Source organism: Pan paniscus, chromosome 15 (genome assembly GCF_029289425.2).
Source record: "Pan paniscus chromosome 15, NHGRI_mPanPan1-v2.0_pri, whole genome shotgun sequence".
Classification (NCBI taxonomy): Eukaryota; Metazoa; Chordata; class Mammalia; order Primates; family Hominidae; genus Pan; species Pan paniscus.
Window position 1 is genome coordinate 77546663 of NC_073264.2, and position 16743 is coordinate 77563405.

The window sequence follows — 16743 nt, forward strand, 5'->3', positions numbered from 1 at the left end:
TCCGAATAGCTAAGATTACAGATGCCCACTACCATGCCTGGCTAATTTTTTTATATTTTTGGTAGAGACGGGGTTTCACCATGTTGGCCACACTGGTCTCAAACTCCTGATCTCAAGTGATCCTACTGCCTCGGCCACCCAAAGTGATGGGATTAGAAGTGTGAGCCACTGCGCCTGGCCTGAATCTGGGGAACTTTTAGATAAGAACTTTATGAGATGGGGGCTGTACCCGTTTCACAGATTAGGAAACTGAGGCTCAGAGAAGTTAGGTGATGTGCCCACAGTGGAGTCTGCACCTGTCTATACTGAATACACTCCCAGGTTAGAACCTGGAATTTATGCTAACCATTGGCTATGTCCCTGTCCTGAGAGAACTCATCCCCAAAACTGCCACACCTCAGCTGTACGTGTGTGTGCTGCCAATGTCCTATCCCTGTTCCTACACGCTCCTAGGCCCGCCTCAAGAGACCACAGGAATTCTGATGAATTAATTTCATCACTTTATCGAGGAGGCACTTAAAAAAATTACAAAGCAAGGCCGCCAGCCTGGCTTTGCTGGCAGCTAGCCGCTGGGGCCATAAAATAAATGGAAAGGAACCAAAATAAATAAATAATTAGGTCTCTTTCTCTGACACACACCAACACACACACACACACATGCAGGCCAACCCCTAAAGGGTGAAGAGCCTGGTTGGGGACTTGCTGTTAGCACTTGGTCGTCTTGTCCTGGGAGAGCACCAGTTCCAGCTCTGCACACACACTTCCTGACTCCTTGCTCTGAGCAGCAGCCTGTGGCCTTATCCTTCCTCAAAAAGTGACAGGTTGGCTGAGCAGCTGAGAGCAAAGCATGGGAAAAGTGAAGAGTGTGCAAAGGGTGTCCCAGGCAGCTGGAGGTGTGAAGCCCATGGAGAGCCCTGTGAGCTCCCAGCACAGTGGCTCAGAGCAGGCTGGAGCTGACAGGCTGGGTCCCAGTCCTTACTGTCCCATACCCTGGATTCTGTTCACCTTCTCCTTTTTTTTTTTTTTTTTTTTTTCCTTTGAGACAGAGTCTCGCTCTGTCACCCAGGCTGGAGTGCAGTGGCGCGATCTCGGCTCACTGCTACCTCTGGCTCCTGGGTTCAAGCAATCCTTCTGCCTCAGCCTCCCGAGTAGCTGGGACTACAGGTGTGCACCACCACACCTGGCTAAGTTTTGTATTTTTAGTAGAGACAGGGTTTCACCATGTTGGCCAGGCTGGTCTTGAACTCCTGACCTCAGATGATCTGACTGCCTGGGCCTCCCAAAGTGCTGGGATTACAGGCGTGAGCCACCACACCCAGCCCCTCTATCTTACAGATGAGAAAAATCTGTTTACCTCCGGGGTTGCTGGGAACATGAAATCCTCGGGATCTGTAAAGCAGAGCTGTGGCTGCTCCCTGACAAGCATTCGCCAGTGTGAGCTCCCCGTGTGTGCACATTGAGCGGCTGGGTGGCCCAGGCAGTGGGACTAGAGAGGAGCTGGAGTAGGTGGAGGAGGCAGACAGATACAACACAGGGGACATTAATGGGTTATCAGCAGGGAGAAGGAGCGCCTCCCCATGTGGGACCTGGAGAAACAGAGAGTGGAGGGAGCATAGAGAGTCTGTTCTAAGCTGCAAAGCAAAGGCCTGGCGGCCTAGGAGACCATGGAGTTCCAGAAAGTGACAGTTATGCAGAGCGAATGGAGGGAATCAGCACGCTGAGGCTGCAGAGAGAGGGTGGGCCTGGGTGGGAACGGGCCAAATCCTCCAGCGCCTTCTAAGCCAAGATAAAGGCTTGAATGAATTAGCTTTCATATGTGTTTTCCTCCTTTCTGTTTGTCTTTTGAATTTTACCGGGCTTACATGAATATTGATATTATTCCCCAAGAAACCACCCAAGCCAGAATGCTCTAAGAAATAGGGCTAGACAAAAGCAGGGAGGGGTACACAGAATCTTCATCCCTTCCCCTTCCCATCGCCTTCCAACCTCCAGCACAGAGCTCCCTCCCTGCAAGAAATGGGATGGGGAGAAAGGTGGTGCCTGCTGGACTTGAGACAGGGAGAGAGAGGGAGAGGGGGAGAGAGGGAGATGGGGAGAGAGGGAGGGAGGATAGCTAGCCTTCACCGGTAGATCTCTGAGGTGCTCTGGAAATAGTTTTCCTCACCAGTAAAAAGGGATGAGAATACTCACTGAGCCTTTGTGAGTACTCGATACAGTTAGGCACATTGAGTAATTTTGCTACCTCAAAGCACTTTGTTAATGGTAGAACATGGTTCATGCTTGTTTCCAGAAAATCCAATAGAAAAGGTTTCCATCCATATCCCATGTGGGGAGGTGGTGACACAGGGAAGCCCAAGGCCACCCTTCTCCCCTACTACCCACCAGGCGACCTTAGCCGCTGGGTCAGCACCAGGCGCCTGTCCTCAGGGGGGCAGCACTTCCAATTTCCCCATCCTCCTTGTGAGATACAGGGTGGGACAGGAGATCTGTGTGGCCTTGGGTAACCTGCTTCAGCTCCCAGAGCCTCAGTTTCTTGGTCTATGAAATGGGACACTGATGTGCCTTCAGAGGCTGTTGTGAGGACTGAGGGAGCTGTGCAGACTATGCACACAGTAGGTGCACAATAAATCTTAGCTGCTATTCCTCTGAAGTGGGTAGGGTTTGGTGTGGAGGATTCAGACAGGCAAGCCTCCAGCTCCTCCCTGCTCCCTCAGGAGGTGGGGCTGGAACGAGAGATGTGTTCTAGTTGAGAGATTCTGTTCTGGAAAACCCTGGCTCAGGCTGACCTCAGGGACTTTGGGACAGGAGTCGAAGAGACACAATAACAAAACAGCCCTGTGATGTGCTGTTCTTCGTTTGTACGTTCCAGTTACTTTTTTTTTTTTTTTTTTTTTTGAGACGGAGTTTTGCTCTTGTCACCCAGGCTGGAGTGCAATGGCGCAATCTTGGCTCACTGCAACCTCCGCCTCATGGGTTCAAGTGATTCTCCTGCCTCAGCCTTCCGAGTAGCTGTGATTATAGGTGCCCACCCCTACGCCCAACTAATTGTTTTTTTGTATTTTTAGTAGAGACAGGGTTTCACCGTATTGGCCAGGCTGGTCTCGAACTCCGTACCTCAGGTGATCCACCTACCTCTGCCTCCCAAAGTGCTGGATTACAGGCATGAGCCACTGCGTCCGGCCACTCCAATTGCATTTCTTTACCTCCCTCACCTGCTCTCCCCCCATCGCCTTTCCCTCCATTACCAGGCACATTGTAGGTGCTCAATGCATATTCGTTAATAAGAGTCAGCAGGTCAGCATGCCCAGGGCAGATGCCTGTATTAGAAAGGCAGTCACAGCCTCTCCTGACTGGACTGTCAACCCTCCCAGGAAGAGCACTGGAAGGTCAGTTCAACCTAAATAAGACCTCTGTGTTCACACTGCATAGAAACACTTGGAAAACTCATCTGTAAAATGGGAATAGTATTAGTACTTATTTTCTCTTTCATGGAATTGCTATTGGGAGGGGAGGGACTCTGTAGATCAGTCATTCACTGCATTCTACCTGCCTGTCTCTATATTGTGGGGGCTGTGCTAAGTGCTGCTGGACACTGGGGAGCAGCCCAAGGTCTTGGCTTCGTGGGGCCTACAGCTTAAAAGAGCATGGGTTGGGTTTATGGTAGCCATTCTTTTGTTTTGTTTTGTTTTGTTTTGTTTGAGACAGAGTCTCGGTCTGTCACCCACGCTGGAGTGAAGTGGCGTGATCTCGGCTCACTGCAACCTCCACCTCCCGGGTTCAAGCAATTCTCCTATCTCAGCCTCCCGAGTAGCTGGGATTACAGGCACACGCCACCACACCTGGCTAATTTTTTTTGTATTTTTAGTAGAGACAGTGTTTCACCATATTGGTCAGGCTAGTCTCGAACTCCTGACCTCAGGTGATCCACCAACCTCGGCTTCCCAAAGTGCTGGGATTATAGGCATGAGCCACTGTACCCGGCCTGGTAGCCATTCTTATAACCCATGAAAGGAGTGGCCTGAAAAATTTATCACAGATTCCCTCTGCTGAATGAACTCTGCTCATAAAATGACCCCCTCGCATTGAATAGTGTTTAAAGCAGTTGTCCATATGTGGTCTTGGTTAATTCTTCCTTTAGTAGATTATCTCACTGTTTTGAAGATGAAGAAATTTCAACTTGGTCAGAGGAAAGTATATCCTCAAGGTTAGCAAAGCCAGGTGGCCTGGGCCCCTCCAGTGGGATGCAGAACCCGGGCCTTGATCCTGGTGGACGCAGAGTTTCCAGGAGGCTTTTCCCACACATTGGGGTCCCAGGCTGGAGGTTGGAGGAGCCTGTGGTGGTGGTGGTGGTGGTGGTGGTAGTGGTGGTCTGCACTAATGTTCTGGTCAGCATAGGGGGCGTTCTCCTCCTGGAGTAAAAGGCCAGCTTAGTGAGTTTTGATGTCCCTGCCCAGGAGTGGCTTCAACACTGTGGGTGGCCATCCTCTGGAGAGTGTTTCCCCAAGTAGCTGCCTGGTCCACCCAGACCTGCCACCTGGAGTCTCCATATGGAAGAGTTCGAAATGTTCTGACAAGCACCTCAGAGCACCTGCTTTGAGAACACTAGGGGGGAGTGGCAGCTCTGGCAAATTAAAATCCCCATCCATCCAGCCCTGCGCTGGCAGGTGGGGGCCCTGGGCGGCCAGCACCCGGCAACCCTCTCTGTGTCTGGTTGCAGGGAACATTGAGTACAGCTGCCCGGCCACCAACGAGTGCGAGATCACCAAACGGAGGCGCAAGTCCTGCCAGGCCTGCCGCTTCATGAAATGCCTCAAAGTGGGGATGCTGAAGGAAGGTAAGAGACCCCACCGAGTCGGGGTTCACTGTGAGGCTCTGCTTGCTGGGGAGTTTTTGTCCCCTGTGAGACACCCACAAGCTGTGGACCTGTGTCCCAGGGTGAGACCCAGTCTGAGCGCCCATCTCCTCCCACACCCTGCCAGCCCGCCACGGCGCCCGCATGGCTCTCCTCCTTTAGGGAGGTGGGAATTGGAATTTCTTCATTAAGGATCCTTCCGAACCCCTGGCCCCACTTGGGCCCCAGTGGGCCTGGCACTCTGGGAAGGCCCTCCTTTAGGGGCAAACCCCACCTCTGCCCTAGGAGGGGTAGGCTTAAGAGGCTGTTATATCCCCTAGCACCCTCAAGGGCTCGGGGGTGAAAAGGACAGACACATTAAGTCCAGGAATGATAAATAATGTTCCCTTCACCTGTGAAGAATGGCATTTGTTTTCTGGTGGGTGGACAGGACATGGCTTTTGCCTTGGGAACGCTGCTCCCTTCCTTGTTCCCTCTCTTCCCATCCTCTCCCTTCCCTCTCCTTTCTCTCCCTGCGTCCTCTGTCTCTAGAGCTGTGCTCATATGGCAACCACCAGCCACACGTGGCTCCCGAGCGCTGGTCCAAACAGAGGTGTGCTGAGTGTACAACACATGCCTGCTTTAGAGGACTTAATAGGACCATAAAAGGCAGTGTAAAGTCTGGTGGTGATCCTTTTAAAAATGTGATTGCATGCAGAAAGGCTAATCTTCTCGACATGTTAAATAAAACATATTGTGAAATTAGCATCACATGCTTCTTTGTTTTTTGTTTTTTGTTTTTTTTTTTTTTGGAGACGGAGTCTTGCTCTGTTGCCCAGGCTGGAGTGCAGTGGCGCAATCTCGGCTCACTGCAAGCTCTGCCTCCTGGGTTCACGCCATTCTCCTGCCTCAGCCTCCCGAGTAGCTGGGACTACAGGCGCCCGCCACCTCGCCCGGCTAATTTTTTTGTATTTTTAGTAGAGACGGGGTTTCACGGTGTTAGCCAGGATGGTCTCGATTTCCTGACCTCGTGATCTGCCCGTCTCAGCCTCCCAAAGTGCTGGGATTACAGGCGTAAGCCACCGCACCCGGCCTCTTTTTATCTATTCGTTAATGTGGCTACTAGAAAATTTGAAATGACACGTAGCTCTCATTGGGACAACTGCTCCAGATCTCCTCTTCCTCACTTTCTCTACTGATTTGCTCCTTTTTTTTTTATATTAAAATATTATTGATAGAGGCAAGGTCTTGCCATGTTGCTCAGGTTGGTCTCCAACTCCTGGGCTCAGGCACTCCCACCTCAGCCTCTTAAAGTGCTGGGATTACAGGCGTGAGCCACTATGCCCGGCCGATGTTTTCAGTTTGAGGAACCTTGTTCAGTACCATTTTGGGGATGGGTCGTGAGTGCATGTGTTTTCCTGCTTCTCCAGCTTCCAAGGGGAGCCAGTGAAAATTCTTAGAGATCAACTTTTAAGCTCCGGGCCTGGAATCCTTCTAGAAGTGGGAGGAAACAGGAAAAGAGGTGTGTGGGGGTGATCAGAAGGGGCTACAGAGAGAACGAAGGGACAGGTTTGGAATCCAGACCCTTCCTGGAGGGGGAAGGCTAGGAGTGGGCTTCTGGAAGCCCAGCCCAGCCTTGGGAGTCCCAGGGCACTCCTGCTACCCCCTCTCCCAGGGCCCTCTGAAGATAAGGGCCCAGACCTAAGACGCTTTGTCAATACAACTTGGACCATCATGTGCTATAGAAGTTGGACCTTCCACTTCCGTTTACCATTTCCAGGTCCCCCACTTCACCTCAGCTCAGCCCAGCACCTGTATCCATAAAACAGAAGCTCTTGAAGCAGGGCCCTCGGCGGCCTTTGTGTCGACATGGCACACTGGCTTTTAAAATGCTCCTCATTCAGGCTTCATTTAACCCCTTTGTGATGGAGTGGACCACTCAGCTCTTAGACAGGCCAGCTGCTTCGTTAGGGGCTCAACCGAAAAAACAGTCTCCTTTCCAGATTAAAAATGGGCTACATCGAGCCCGCGGAAAGGCTGTCTGTTGGTTCATTTTTGACTCTATATAATTTTGGTCTTGCTCCTGGATAGGATGACCCAAACTAGTGGCTGAACTGGGTCCCCTGACTCCTATGTTGGGCCCTTTCTGCTCCTTCAGAGCCTCCTGGTATTCACAGATGGGAAAATTGAGGCAAAGGGCCCATAGAAGCATGCCTGAGTGCTGGTCTCTTGACTTTCTCTCCGTGTGGCGCTGGGAATCTGAGGGTTTCTAAGCCTTGGAGACTCATTCACTCCTCTTAAGCCCAAGAGACAGAGCTGCTTGACCTGTTGTTCTCACATACAGAGCTGGATGTGAGAACAGCAGGTCAAGCAGGGGGCCAGGGGCCACTTGGTCGCAGCGTGCAGCCTCCCTGCCTACTTAACAGTATCCGCGGCACTTAGAGCAGCCAGAAGCCTCATTGTTTTCAATATAGCCCTGAATTTTACAGGTGACAAAATGGAGCCCTACAGGGGCTGGGGTGAGATGACTCCTACCCTCAGTCACACATTCATTTGAGGGGAGCTGGGCCCAGAGGCTGGAACTTTCCTTTCCCTGTTCAGTGTCTGCTCCCCATGGCACAGCACAGGGATGGGGGAGGTCGAGAGGGAACCTCCCACTCAATTCCTGGACCATCTTGTAACACTGAACAGAGTCTCTTTAGGGGCTATGCAGTGCTGGGAAGAGAGAAGGGCACTTTCTAGTGGCTTCCCAGAAAGCAGGAGATGGTGAAGGGGTGCACTGATGGCAGGGAGGGAGGTGGTGAGGCCCACAATTGACCGGTGGCCACTCAGACATCCAGACTGGCACTTGTCAGAGAAACGAGGTGGACACTGTGTGTCCCAGGATGATGGTATTGGGGGTGCTGGGAGGACAGGGTCATGAGACCCCTGCTGCCTCAAGTGGGGAGGATGTTCAGGGGAAGCCTCAGTGTTGACACCCCTGCCCCGCTGCAAATATAGCCCTTCGGTTGATGGTCTTTACCCAGAGTGGCAGCTGGGGCCTCCCAGGCAGACATGCTTGGCCCGAAAAGGCCCTTTAAGGAGCTTTGCCTGAAGGAGGAAGGGACAGCCACTAGAACGCTCCCTCCCCCACTCCCCACCAGTGCTGGCAGGTCCAGATCCAAGAGCGGGGAGATGACACAAAGGCTCCTGAGTATGGACAAAGCAGGGAGCCATGTTTAGTTTCTGTCCCCTGCAGGGCCTTGGAGAGATCCTGGGATCTGAAGCTCCGTGGGGACCGACCCCCTTAGGAGGAGCATCCTCCTTCAACAGCCTGGGCCCCTGCCAGGTGGGGGCTCTTGGCAGCTGCCTGGCTTGGCTTTTGTTTGGGTGTCCCTCCTGGCTCTGCAGGCAAGGCCCAGGCCCCCCGAGACCAGCGTGGGCTCATCGCCAGCCTCAGACTCTGACGGGACTCTAAAAGGCAAACTTCACCTTCCCCAGGGCTGCTCTCTGCTTTAGGGTCCCATAGTGGGCCTCTGTTGCTTGGGGGGCTTTGGGGGTCCAGGGGCTTGGGGAGGGCTGCAGATGGAGAGATGTTTGTGCCTCCGCCCTCTCTGCTCCCCTGGCCTGCACGTCTGAACACCACCCTCCCGCCCTCATCCAGCCACATTCTCCTTGTGTTTTATGATTTTTCCTTTCTTAGGTAAAATAATCAGAGATCGTTTCCCAGTTTGGGGGCCCAGCAACAGCCACAGAAGAAATCAGACTTGGGGCTTCCTCTGGCTCTCCCTCTCTCTTAAGACTGTGGCCAGCTCAGGGATCTAAGCTTTTCAGATTCCTCACGTGGCTGGGGACAGATCCTATGGCCACGTCCCTGTGACTTTCTCCCTGGAACATCCAGAGCAGACCATGGAAAACAGATGTCCAAAGGCCTATCTTGCTTTAAGCAAATCTAGTACATAAAAATCTGTATTTTCAGAGAAAAAGTAATTTTTCTCTTTTAAAAACTGAACACGAAATCTGGGTTAGGAGTTGATGGCCTGTGTTCTGCCCCTGGTTATTAGGTATTTTTGCCTGCGTAATTTTTTTTTTTTTCTTTTGAGAAAGACCCAAAAAAAGCCTCACTCTGTCGCCAGGCTGGAGTGCAGTGGCGCGATCTAGGCTCACCACACCCTCCACCTCCCGGGTTCAAGCAATTCTCCTGCTTCAGTCTCCTGGGTAGCTGAGACTACAAGTGTGCAACACCATGCCCAGCTAATTTTTGTATTTTTAGTAGAGATGGGGTTTCACCATGTTGGCCAGGATGGTCTCAGTCTCGACCTTGTGATCTGCCCACCTCAGCCTCCCAAAGTGCTGGGATTACAGGCATGAGCCACTGCCCCCAGCTGCTGTTTAATATTATTACTCACACCCACATGCTTCCATTTCTTCACTGTAAAACGGGGATGTTGATACCTGCTTTCCGTCACCAGGTCAAAGTGGGGACCTGGGACAGATGGGACAGCTCCTCTTGGCAGAATCCACTGTGGGATTGCTTTGCAATGTCAGCTCCCTTGATGCGTTAAAATACTCCAGTGTTGGATTCAGGCTGGGTGCGGTGGCTCACGCCTGTAATCCCAGCACTTGGGGAGGCCAAGGTGGGCAGATCACCTGAGGTCAGGAGTTCGAGACCAGCCTGGCCAACATGGTAAAATGCCTTCTCTACTAAAAATACAAAAATTAGCTGGGCGTGGTGGCACGCGCATGTAATCCCAGCTACTCTGGAAACTGAGGCAGGAGCATTGCTTGAACCCAGGAGGCAGAGGTTGCAGTGAGCTGAGATTGTGTCACTGCATTCCAGCCTGGGCGACAGTGCAAGCCTCTGTCTCAAAAAAAAAAAAAAAAATTCTAGTGTTTGATTCAAAGACAACCTCGTTTACACTCAGCTTTTCATCAGTCTGCCCCTTGTGTTTGGGGAGGCAGACTGGTGTCTGGCCACCCTGATTTTCTTCCTGGATTTGTTGGCGGGAATCTTAAAAGGCGGCCTTGTCTTGGGCTGGTCCCCACTGTGGGTTCTAGAATCAGGATGGGCAGCTCCCCTGGTAGTCAGCCTTTGCAGCCTGGCTAGGGTGTGGACTGACTCTGGAAAACCACTAGCTGCATTTCCTAGGGGGCTCCCCGAGGCCTCAGTACAGCTCTGGGATTTCAGCAATTCTCTCTAGACAGCCTGTCCCCGCCAACTTCACCTCCTCCTCACCTCACCTCCCTCATGCGACCAGCCTCCCAAGCCCGCTCCATTTCTCCCCCACTCAGCCCCTGCCTGCCTTTCCCCAAGTGTTTTCTAAAAGATATTTGATTTCAGTGAAAGCTGGGCTGACATCCATGCAATATGCTCTCACTTGCTTTGTGCTTGTTGGGAAGGTGGAGGGCTCCTCCGGGGATTCTGGGTAATTGTGTTAGTGGCCAGCTCATGTCAGGAAATTAAAAGGAGGCCCTGATCAGGTTCCCACTGCATGGGATTTAATGGCCTTGTATTTATAGAGTATTCTGCCTCTAGCCCATGCCAGAAATATCACTTTTTTTCTGGCCCTGTGAATGAAGAAAGAGCATGAGAGAGGACTTGCCTTTAAAAATTCTTTTTCTTTTCCAAAATATATTAGTGTTTTGAAACAAACCAACTCTTTACCACTTTATAGAATGGTATTGAGCTACAGCCTGAGAATGCCAATGTGTGTTGCATCCCTTTCGAGCCACTTTACATTCTACACACACTGCCCCCCCCAACACCACCACCCCCCACACACGCACACACACACATACCTGACAGCTCACAGGATCTTCCCAGGCACCCTGAAGCCTTTGGGCCACTCAGCCACAATGACCTCTGGTTGGAGAAGTGTTGATTGAATGAAGACGCAGGAGATGATCTTGTCTGTGCTAAATCGTTCTTACTGTTCCCTGCAGGCTTTTGGATAACGGTCCGGTGGTCACGTAGGCCTGGTTAAACCTCATCTTCACCACTTATCGACTCCTTGGGCCAGTTACTTAAACCCCTGTAAGCCTCCCTTTCCTCCTCCATAAAATGGGAATCATAATAGTGCCTATCTTCATCTTGCTCCCAATCTTCAGGGAAAGCTCCTAGAGTTATACTGTGAAGTCTGATTGTTGATTGGAGATAGATATTCTTCATGTACAAAATGGATTTTCTTCTGTGATCCAGAGGCAATTTTGAATCTCCCGTAGCCTCACTCCCTACTCTTGTAATCTTGCTTCACATTTTCATGAAAAAATAGAAAGTCAAATGGGAAACATCTTACCCTCCTACCATTGAATCCACAAACCTACCAGTTTGTGCACCTGTTTTCTGCCTTCTTCTTGGTAGAATAGAGGTATTCCCAATCCTGACAAACGCTGGTCCCCCTCCTGCCCTTCTGTGCTCTGAATCGCTCTCTTCTTTACCAAGGACTTCATTCCTTTATTTATTTATTTTTCTGAGATGGAGTCTCACTCTGTTGCCCAGGCTGGAGTGCAGTGGTGGGATCTTGGCTCACTGCAACCTCTGCCTCCCAGGTTCAAGCGATTCTCCTGCCTCAACTTCCCAAGTAGCTGAGATTATAGGCATGCGCCACCATGCCCAGCTAAGTTTTTGTATTTTTAGTAGAGACAGGGTTTCACCATGTTGGTCAGGCTGTTCGTGAACTCCTGACCTCAAATGATCTGCCCGCCTCAGCCTCCCCAAGTGCTGGGATTGCAGGAGTGAGCTACCATGCCCAACCCCTTACCAAGGACTTCATTCCTATAGTATCTTCTCTGCTTCCAGCATCATCTAATTCTCTCTCACTACTGGATCATTTCATTAGCACACAAGTATACTTCTGTTCTCCCATTATGAAGACAAAATTAAATTTATTTTTTAACTTTTAAAAAATGTTAAAAAAAAATTTTTTCACATTAAAAAAAAGAGACAGGCTGGTCTCAAACTCTTGGGCTCAAGCAATCAACCCACCTTAGCCCCTCAAAATGCTGGGATGACAGGGGTGGGTCACCACGCCCAGCCAAAAACAAAATTAAATTTAAAAAAATCCACAACTATATTTTGTCCCTTCATCTCCATCTAGATATTGCTACCTGATCCTACTGTCTTTCTCAACAAAACCTCCAAAAGGAATTGACAGCACTTGCTATGTTCATTTTCTTGTCCCATTCACCCCTTTCTTTAAAAAAACTTCTTTAAAAAGTAAACATTGAATAGATCCAGAAATACACTTATAATATAGTACATTAGGTAAAGACTAGGCTGTGTTTTTTGTTTTTGTTTTGTTTTTTGTTTTTTTGTTTTTGTTTTTTGAGACAGAGTCTTGCTCTGTCACCCAGGCTGGAGTGCAATGGCACAATCTTGGCTCACTGCAACCCCTGCCTCCCAGGTTCAAAAGATTCTCCTGCCTTGGCCTCCTGAGTAGCTGCTATTACAGGCATGCATCACCACGCCTGGTTAATTTTTTGTAATTTTAGTAGAGATGGGGTTTCACCATGTTGGCCCAGGCTAGTCTTGAACTCCTGACCTCAGGTGATCCACCTGCCTTGGCCTCCCAAAGTGTTAGGATTATAGGCATGAGCCACCGCTCCAGGCCATGCTAGGCTTCTAAAAGAAGGAGACTCCCTTTTTCCCTCCACAAACCAAACCAAACCCCAAAACCACCCAGAAGCCTAAGCAGGATAGCAGTTTCATTCCCGCTCATTTCTTACATAACAGTCAGAAGGTCACAGGCAATCCCAGACTGGCTGGCAGCTCTGCCAAGCTTAGCATGTGGCTTGCCCTTGTGGACCCCAGTTCTTCCCATCTCACAGACATCTAGAAGGAGGAAAAGCTCCATGTGAAGGGCTGGACCCTAAGTAGCACACATCTGTTCTTCCCACTCACAGCCCAGGGCCACACTTTTCTGCCAGGGAGTCTTGGAATTGTAGCCATTATCTGGGACGCTGTGTACCCAGCTAAAACGTTGTTGGTATGGAAAAAGGGAATGACATATTTTCAAATACAAGTATTGTTTTTTTGTGGGGATTTTGTTATTGTTGCTGTTTTTAAAGAGACAAGGTATTGCTCTGTGGCCCAGGCTGGAGTGCAGTGACATGATCATAGCTCACTGTAACCTCAAACTATTGGGCTCAAGAGATCCTCCCCACCTCAGCCTCCTAAGTAGCTGGTCTACAGGCATGTGCCAACATGTGGGGCTAATTAAAAAAATTTTTTTTGTAGAGACAAAGGTCTTGCTTATATTGCCCAGGCTGGTCTCGAACCCCTGGCATAAAGCAACCCTCCTGCTTCAGCCTCCCAAATTCTTCCCTAGATATTTTAGACCTGAATATCTAACCACCCTATTGGCATTGCCACTTGTGTCCTTTATGAGACATCACAGATTAAACATGTCTAGAGAGGAACTCTAGGTTTGAACCATTCCTCCTTCTACTGCTTCCAGTCTTTCCCATCTCAGGAATGGTGATGCTAGTCACCTATTGCTCAAAAGAAACCTGGAGGTCATCCTTGACTCCTCCCAGGTCAATGTCCAAAATGTATTTCAGATTCTCCTACTTTTCTTCATCTCCATGGTCATGACCCTGGTCCAAGGAAGCATTGTTTTTTCCTGGACCACTGTGACAGTTTCCTAACTGGACTTCTGATTCCACTCTTAGTCCTGTTTAATCCCCCTAGCAGTGATCTTGTTAAAGCACTGGTAAGATTCTGTCATTTTGCTTTACATCAATCAGTGGCTCTCCATAGCACTTAAAATACAATCCAAACACTTTGCTTTGGTCTTCGAGACCTTGCGTGGTCTACCCACTCCCTACCTCTTCAGTATCATCTCATACCATTCCTTTCCTGTCTGTTCACTCCTACCCACTCTGCTCCAGCCTCCCTGGCTTATTTTTGACCCTCAAGCATGACAAACTGTTTCCCATCTTAGGACTTTCAGGGCCTTCCCTCTGCCTGGAATCCTCTCCCCAAAGCTGGCTCCTTCTTATCCTTCCGACCTCAAGTTAAATGTTATCTTCTCAGAAAGGCCTCCCTATCCACTCTATTACTTGCTGTCATATCCCCTTGTATGCTTCTTCATTGAACTTCTTTCAGTCTGACATTATCTTATTTATTTATTTGTTTATTTGCAGACGTGTTTGCACTGGCTGCCTCTAACACAGTTGTTCTTAATTCAGGCTCCAGGATGGCAAGTTGCCTTTAGTTGCACTCAGCTGGAGTGCATGATTGAAAGGCTTCTTAGGCAGTGTCTGGGATCAGCAGGTAAGAGTGCCATGATTGATTAGCAATGTCTGCCACAGACTAAGAAATGAAAGGCAGGGGCACAGGTGATAAGTCTTTGCCATGCCTGATCTGGTCAACTGAGTTTCAGCGATTTGACCAAGGCCAGACAGCTAGTTAATGACAGAGCTGGGTGGAATCTAGTCTCCTTGGCTATGTGGAATTCCTTCTAAGAAGCCTATTCGAACCTCACGGTTGATGCCTTGGCCAGTAGTGAAGCCTGTAGCCCTTTCTCAAAGGGGAAAAAAGAAAGGAAAGGAAAGGGAAGCTGGGCTGAAATAACTTCTCTGTGTCAGGCGTACAGTTTTGGAGACTTCTTGGCAGTTGGGAATGCAGGCGTAACATAGTTTTGTCAAAATGCCCTTGGGGACATGGTGGCATGGTAAGAAGTGTCTAGAGGAGCCCAGCATGATAGCAGACACTCCTTTAATAGGCAGAATTCTGAGAGCTCATCACTCACTACCACTTATCCACCGCAGTGCCCGGAGCCCACAGAGCAGCTGGCAAAAGCCCCGGAATATTAGGTGTCATGTATGTCTGTTTAGCTACAAGGCTCTCTCTCTCTTAGCTTTTAGGAAGTCAGGTGTGAGGCACTCTGCCTTTACGGTGTGTCACTGGGGTAAGAGGCAGCCCAAATGAGCCATTGTGTCTGAGGCAGCAAGGCAAGCTTGCCTGTCACCCAGAAACCCGCACAGGACAGGTGGCTGAAGGAAGTCCAGTGTATACAAGGGTTGTGGCTGAGAGTTCAGGGCATCGCACTGGGCTGGAATGCCCATCAGCATGCCCACACAACTTCCAGAACCTCAGGGGCTCATGATACCCACATCACCTTCTGGGTGGTTTTCTCCTCCTCCTGGAGATGGGTCAGCTATAGTTTGGTAGAACCTACAGGCAGGGAGTTCACCCCCAAGTTTCCTGGGAAGAACACTGGCCACATAAAAGTATTGAAAAAACAGGTTTAGCACAGTGCTCCCCAGACCTGGCACATAATTAGAATTAGTAGAGGAGCTTTGGAAAAATACTCATTCCTCAACATCTCCCTTGACCTACTGACTCAGAGCCTCTAAATGAGTAAGTCCTCAAAGTCTGTGCTGTTCAAAGGCTTCCTAGGGCATTCTGAGGTTATATGGGACTGGCGTCACAAGTTTAGGGCAAAGAAGATAGGACCTGGAGATCTGAAAATCAAGGTTCAAAATTTCCCTGTGACGTTTCTTGGCTGTGTGATCCTGAGCGAGTCGCCTGACCTTTCTGAGCTTCAGATCTTGCATGGAACTAATCATAATCATGTATATTCTTCCTCCTCAACATTGTTGGGCAGCTTAAATGAGATACGGGTATGAAATAGATTTGTAAACCATGAAGCTGCTTATTTCGTTAATAAACCAGGGATGTTGAATTTGGTGATGGGGGAAAGTTCTGGATAAGGGGAAGAGAAGGGTGTTGGTCATGAAAACCTTGCAATGCCAGTGGGGATCTTGACCTCAGACCTGGATAGTAGCTGGTGGGAGGGCAGAGGCCTTTCCCCCGCCTGCCCTGTCTGAACCTTTCCTGTTGGAAGAGAAATATGATGTGGGAAGCGCCTGGGACAGGCTTAGGGCCAGGTGCAGGGCCACGCTTTGCAGAGCTTTAGCCGGCTATTTTTAGTGCCCGGGTATAAAAGAAAGAAGCTTAAAGTGGCCCCGCTGTGGCTGACCCTGCACACTCGGCTATTTTTACTTCCGAAAGACTGGGATCTTGTCCAGCTTAGGCAGGGAAGATGAGAAGAAAGGAGGGAGGTGGAGGGAAGAAGGAATTATTTTACTTCCATTAAGAAAAATGTCAGAAGCCTGATCTTATCAAGTCAGCAAGTGGGTATCCAATCCCGGATGTGTAAGGTGCCGGCTGTGGACGCTGTGACGTGCCTGCAGTGGATTGGAGAGGCCAGCAGAGGGGGAGCCCCGCTCCCCTCCTCTCAAGGAGTTTCTGTCCCAGAGTGGCCCCGAAGCTTCTTTGCTATTTTTTTGTGCCCTGAGCTGGGAAGTGGGCTTGGCCACCACAGGCACGAGGGGCACCAGCCTGGTGACGAGGCCGGTGGAGGTGGGAGCAGTTATGACTGCAGCCAAGGGTGGAACCTCTGTTCTCAAGTTGGACAAAGGCAGCCATCAGACCCGCTGGCATATTCCAGAGAGTCCCAGTGTTGGGGCTGTGTGCCCTGGGCACAATATTTAACCTCTCTGAACCTTAATTTCTTCAGGGATTTTGTTTAATACATGTGACTGACAGTAGTTACAACTGTGGGGATGTGTTTCTCTCTTCCATGAGGAAGGCAGTTCAAGCCAGACTCTATGACTTTCAACAGGCAGATGAAAGGCAAGAAGTTACTACTGAGTGCCTACTGTGTACCAAGCACTCTGTTACGTTTCAATATTTTATGTTGTTAATTCCACTAACCTGAGAAAGGATACATATTTTTTAAAAATTTTAACAGCTTTATTGAAATATAGTTCACCCATTTAAAGTATACAGTTTGATAGCGTTTTGTATTCCTATATTTGTAAATTGTGGCAAAATATACGTCAAGTACAACTTGGCATTTTAGAAATTAAGTGTACAATTCAGTGACATCAAACACATTCACAATATTATGCAATCACCGGCCATG

At 49.6% G+C, this 16743-nt stretch overlaps 1 protein-coding gene across 2 annotated transcripts in view; it reads left to right on the top strand.

Moving 5' to 3' along the window:
• Positions 1-16743, top strand: part of ESRRB (estrogen related receptor beta) — a 191979-nt gene that overhangs the window by 147461 nt on the left and 27775 nt on the right. For both annotated transcript variants that reach the window (XM_034937890.3, XM_055097309.2), the window contains exon 3: positions 4718-4834. In XM_034937890.3, the coding sequence (XP_034793781.1) occupies positions 4718-4834 (117 nt within the window). The remainder of the gene's footprint in view (positions 1-4717; positions 4835-16743) is intronic.